Below are 6,185 nucleotides of genomic sequence, written 5' to 3'. Positions count from 1 at the left end.
TGGTGTATTAGAGGCTGCGTGTATTGGTATAGCCAATGCAGACGTCGACTACAGTATCTAAGTTGAGTGCTCACACTAATGATAATTTTTATGTGATTGCATAGACTTAATGCCAAGCTCCTTCACAAGGCATCATTACCCTGTTGTAGAATTTACACATGAGTAAATAAACAAAGTGGTGTTAAACGGTCAGTCAAACATTGATTTGTGTGCACGTGAATTCAATCGTGTTTACATCATGGGCCTATTAAGTTTTAGTGTGGCTGTGTAGCGATAACGGTAGTTATTATTGCTATTAGTAGATGAACTAGCAGGTCTATAAAAAAAAAAATAAAACCACAGAGTGACAAGGTGCTAGGTCACTATGTGACAATTTCGGAGGTCCCACCGAGACCTGCTAACGTTAAATCTATGTTAGGTGGTGTAAGACACAGCCATAGGCTGGTAAAGAAAATTAAAGGCTTCCTTATCATGTGGTTGATTTAAGGTGCTATGTAGTTGAGCATGGTATTGTATGCAGTGTATGCATGTGTTAAGGTGTGTACTGGTTAAGAGTAGACCTGGTTGAGGTTGTGTCGAATTCGCAGTTAAAAGTCTGAGCGGAGTATTCAGTGAATTGTTGTGAATTGGGAGTGGATTTTTCTCCTGGTTGATGTTCTTTTGGTTGGCTGTTGTTGGATGATACGATGGCAACTCCAGAACAAATTAGAGACTTTGCCACCCTTGGTAGGGAACTTGGTTACTCCGGTGGAGAGTTGAATAGTTTCGTGAATGCTCGTTGTGATGAGGCTGCAGAGAAAATGCGGGCTGAGGAAAGAGCCAAGGTCCGGGAACATGAAATGAAAATGGCTGAAATGAGATCGACAAATTCCAGTAGTAGTACGCATGTGGATTTGAGTGGTTTGCACTTGAAAATAGGCAAGTTTGACGAGAATCGGGATAGGTTCGATGCCTATATCAACAAGTTTGAGTTGTTTGCTGACAGTCAGAAGATCCCTACTGAATTCAAGGCCTTATATCTGATTTCAAATCTGAGTGGCAAAGCCCTTGAAGTGGTGAACAGAATGGAGCCTGCTGATAGAGATGATTATGCAAGAGTCAAACAGGAGTTGATGGTGCATTTTCAGTTGACTGAAGAAGGGTATCGCAGGAAGTTTAGGACTGCACGGCCAGAGAAAGGAGAAAGGCCACATCATTTTGCGACGAGGCTCAGAGGGTATCTGGTGCAGTGGATTGAGTTGTCAGGGATCGATGAAGAGTATGATAAGTTGTTTGATCTAGTCCTACGGGAACAATTTTTGAATAATTGTTCAAAGGAAGTGGTGGCATTTTTGAAAGAAAGGGATTGTGATTCAATGGAGGCGGTCAGTAAGAATGCTGATGTGTATGTAAATGCACATGGTGTGCACACATTTGGACAGCAATCAAAGACATCTGATCAGAATCAGAAATGGGGAGGTTCAAAGCCCTCACAAGGTGGTGTGAAAAACACACCAGGCAGTCCGAAACCCCCACAGCGCTCATTTGAAGTGAGGGGAAGGAATCAGCCATCACAGGGTAAGAAGACCCAGTATGGGGCTGGGCGCGGAGATGGCCCGAGGGGTTGTTATCAGTGTGGGAGTCCTACACATTTGAAGAGGGATTGTCCCATGGTGCGTGTGAAATCAGCTCAAGCAATGGTTGGTACAGAGGTGCTAACTGAAGGATCAGAAATGACACGGTCAAACATGGATGCTAGCACGCCGTCAGCTGGCAGTCCAGGAAACTCAATAGGTAGTTTGAGGTCAAATGACGGGGGTGGCAAACAGCCACAGGCAACAGGGCAATCAGCTGCGTGCATGCCTGTTGGAAATCATGTGCCCTTGGACGGGTATCAGAAAGTTGAAAAGCTGGGAATGGCTTACGGACAAGTAAGTGCGATGATGAATCGTATGCCAGTTGTTTCAGGCAGGTTATATCCTGGTGAAGTTCCAATTTCAGTACTCCGTGACACAGGATGCAGTACATGTGTTGTTAAGTCCAGACTGGTTGAGAGACATCAGCTGACTGGGAAGTGTCAAACAGTGAGGTTGATTGATGGAACAGTCAAGCAATTTCCAGTCGCCAAGATAGAGTTAGACTCTCCATATTTTTCAGGTGAGATTGAAGCATTGTGTATGCCGGATTGCTTGTGTGAAGTGATTGTTGGGAATGTCACTGGTGCACGTGAGCCCAATGATCCAGATTTGAAGTGGGTGCCCAGAGGGGGCAAAGCATTGAGTGACGATGCTGATCAGGAGGATGATGGTGGTAGATACGTCATTGGAGATGGTGAGCAAACTGTAGATACCAAGGTTGATGGCATTGATAAGGAAGAGGTTGACAATCTTTCTGAGGTGAAAGAAGATGATCCACAGGTGATGGCAGTCGAAACCCGATCTCAGAAGGAAGACCAGGTGTTGGGCGAGACAGAGTGTTCAGTCAGGAATGATGACAGTGGAGTGCCAGCTGTCATGGCTGTGGAGACACGGGCCCAAAAAGCACGCAGTACAAAACCGAAGAAGGGGTTAGTTGTGGTCGATTCGGTCAAAGTTGCAGATCCGCCAGAGTTTCGTCAGAAACAGAAAGATGACCCCACTCTTCGAGCATCGTGGAATAAGGTTGGTGTGACGGATAATTCCAGGTATCTGTTCCGGGTAGATCAGGGGTGCCTATTGAGGCAGGAAAGAGATCCCGAAAACCCGACAGAGGGGATTGGCCCAAAACTTGTTGTGGTGCCAAAGGCATATCGTGCTGATATCATGCATTTGGCACATGAGTCATTGTTTGGCGGTCACTTAGGGATCAACAACACATTGTCAAAGGTAAAGACACAGTTCTTTTGGCCGGGCATGTATGAAGACATTACCAATTTCTGCCGATCATGTGATGTATGTCAGAAGACCATCAGCAAAGGCAAAGTACCCAAGGTGGAGTTAGGTAGACTACCAACAATCGAGGTACCATTTCAGCGTATCGCCATCGATTTGATGGGGCCGTTCACTCCCTCTGAACGTGGTCACACCTACATATTGACAATTGTAGATTATGCCACGAGGTATACGGAAGCGATTCCGTTGAAGTCAATAACGACAGTCGATGTCGCAGAAGCACTGGTGACAGTGTACAGTCGAGTGGGTATACCGCAAGAGGTTATGTCTGACCTAGGACCCCAATTTGTCTCTGACTTGATGAAAGAAGTCTGCCGGTTATTGTCAATCAAGCAGTTGACGAGTTCCCGATACCATCCCATGTGCAACGGGCTAGTGGAACGGTATAATGCTGTGGTGAAATCGTCTTTGAAGCGGTTGTGCACAGAGGAGCCACGCCAATGGGATAGGTATCTCCCTGCCCTTTTGTTTGCTTTGCGAGAGGCACCAAGCTCAAGCCTGGGTTTTTCTCCATTTGAATTACTATACGGTCGGCATGTGAGAGGACCCATGGAGGTTTTGAGAGAGCTGTTGACAAACGATGCTGTCGAGCCAGAAAGAAAGAGTGAGTATGAGTATGTCATCGAGTTGAGAAAGAGACTTGTTGAGTCATGGCAGATGGCACAGGAAAATTTGAAGCAGTCGGCAAAGCGGTACAAGACCTACTATGATCGAGGTGCGAAGAAACGGAAGTTGAAGATCGGAGACAAAGTCTTGGTGTTACTGCCGACGGAGCAAAACAAGCTCTTGGTCAAATGGAAAGGGCCATATGAGGTGGTCGGTGCCAAGTATGACTATGACTACGTAGTGGATGTAGATGGTGTGAAAAAGACATTCCACATAAACATGCTCAAGCGATACTTCAGCAGGGTAGCAAATGAAGAAACTGCTGGAAGTTGTTTCGAGGTGTGCCATGATGGTGGTGTAGATGAGTTGTGGAGTGACGAAGGCATGGAAAACAACGATGATGTGTTCACTGAGATACCAGAAATGCCTTGTCCGATTCAGAGAGAGTTCGTTGAGGATGTACAGCTGGATGTTTCCCTAGACGAGGTGAAACAAGAGCAGATCAGACGATTATTGTGTGAGTATCAGGATGTGTTCACAGATGTACCAAAGAAGTCAAGTATTGCAGAGTGCAAGATACACTTAACCACAGACGAACCGGTGCGGTCACCACCATACCGCGTACCCCAAGCGTTGCAAGGTGAAATCCAGAAGGAGGTTGAGATGATGATGAAATTGGGTGTTATTGAACCATCTGACTCTCCCTATGGTCATCCGATTGTGATGGTAAAGAAACCGGATGGAACCAACCGTTTCTGTATCGATTTTCGGCGCCTTAATAAGGTTACGGTTTTCGATCCTGAGCCAATGCCGGTGCAGCAAGACTTGTTTGCGTCACTTGCAAAGAGCAAGTATCTCAGTAAATTGGACTTATCAAAGGGATACTGGCAGCTCCCTTTGAGAGACTCAGACAAGGCCAAGACAGCGTTTCTGACACCGATAGGACAATTCCAATTCAGATACATGCCATTTGGACTTGTCACAGCGGGGGCCCAATTCACGAAGATGATGAGAAAGCTGCTATTGGGTGTTCCCAATGTGGTGACCTATATTGACGATGTGCTGGTGCACACAAACTCGTGGGAGGAACATGTGGCCACACTCTCAGCCGTGTTGAGTAGACTGCGGGAGGCCAACTTGGCAGCTCGACCAACCAAGTGTGCGCTGGGATTTCAGTCCATAGAGTTCCTTGGCCATGAGGTGAGTGAGGGGATCCTACAGACGAGCGAACGTCTCACAAAGAAGATTGCCGAGGCCCCAAGACCGGTGACCAAGAAGCAGGTCAGATCCTTCCTAGGCCTTACCGGCTATTACCGGGATTTTATACCCAACTATGCCGATGTGGCATTGCCCCTCACAAATCTCACGAAGAAGGGAAGTCCCGAGAAGGTGAAGTGGGGAGAAGGCGAAGAACAAGCATTCCTCGGATTGAAGAAGAGCTTGATCAAGCCACCCATTCTGCACCTACCCGATGAGACCAAGGTATTCAAGCTGAAGGTCGATGCCTCAGACACTGGCCTAGGTGCTGTTCTAATGCAAGAACGGGATGGCGAAGACTTCCCAGTGGCTTACGCAAGTCGGAAACTCCTCCCGAGGGAATGTCGTTATGCCACTATCGAGAAGGAGTGTCTTGCGATCGTTTGGGCCATTCGCAAGTTCGAGTTCTATCTGTGTGGCCGGTCTTTCGAAATCCACACAGATCACAAGCCGTTAACGTACATACAGGCGAAGAAAATGCACAACAAAAGAATCATGCGATGGTGCATGAGCCTACAGGAGCACAGGTTCAGGCTCGTCTCTGTAAAGGGCAAAGACAATGTGGCTGCAGATGCCATGAGCCGCCTAGTGTGAACCTACAACACAGAGTAGACGGTCAAATTCAAATGGAACATAGTAAAGCCAAAATAACAAATTCTGACAAACCATTTTTTTTTTAAATACAGTGTTTATTGCATATATTTGACATCAGTACAGTATTATAAGATTTTTCTTCATGTTACAAAGAAGCATTATTATGGAAGTCTACTTTAAATGTACAGGCAACATGGTTGGCTGTAGACAGGTGTTAATATGGACATATACATGCAGAAAATTCAATAAGTTCAGTAACTCCTTTGTACATGTTTTGTTTGCTAAGAACAAAATGTGCGAAGCAAAGAATATGATGCTTGTTTTTATTTCTGTTATTTCTTTCAGCGTTGCGACAAGACTACACCCGCACTACATCAACGTCGCTATTGATTAGGTGTAGGGCAATCGCGTTGTAGTGTGTAATTATGTACATGTACAGATTGTAGTTTGAGTTGTTATCGCATATGTAATGTTTAATTACATAGCTTGAGTTATTATCCAACTATTACTGGATACTACTATACAGGATCATATAGGTGATAATTCAGAGTTGAGGAGTGAGACAGGTTTAATGTCTCTCCTTAGACACCAGATCTTCAGACAGTCGAGAGGTTGCAAGGTTAGCATTGATACTCTGTAGTTCTATGGGGCATCATTGACCCACATACATGTATTATCCAAATCTCAAACTTATGTATGCATAGTCACGCAAAGCATGATGTGCAGTGTGAAAAAAAAAAAAATCATGCTGTTCGTAGAATTGTTCTATGATTATTATGTAAGTTTAATAAGTCTGTTTGAACTTGGAATGTGTCACTT

General features: G+C 45.3%; 1 protein-coding gene across 1 annotated transcript; it reads left to right on the top strand.

The window, feature by feature from the left end:
* The first annotated feature begins 686 nt into the window (after positions 1-686).
* On the top strand, positions 687-5,366 carry LOC139734665 (uncharacterized). The gene has a single exon (XM_071645452.1). It carries the CDS (start codon positions 687-689, stop codon positions 5,364-5,366), a length of 4,680 nt encoding a protein of 1,559 aa, XP_071501553.1.
* The last annotated feature ends 819 nt before the right edge of the window (positions 5,367-6,185 follow it).

This window comes from Diadema antillarum, unplaced genomic scaffold (assembly GCF_040938485.1).
Source record: "Diadema antillarum isolate AM-2024a unplaced genomic scaffold, OU_Dant_1.0 seq00000538_RagTag, whole genome shotgun sequence".
Taxonomy (NCBI): domain Eukaryota; kingdom Metazoa; phylum Echinodermata; class Echinoidea; order Diadematoida; family Diadematidae; genus Diadema; species Diadema antillarum.
Note: the sequence above shows the minus strand (reverse complement) of the source record. Positions and strands in the feature narration are given on the sequence as shown.

Bases quoted from the DNA above. Each gene is read 5' to 3' on its own strand.
- LOC139734665 (XM_071645452.1), top strand. From the start codon at position 687: ATGGCAACTCCAGAACAAATTAGAGACTTTGCCACCCTTGGTAGGGAA.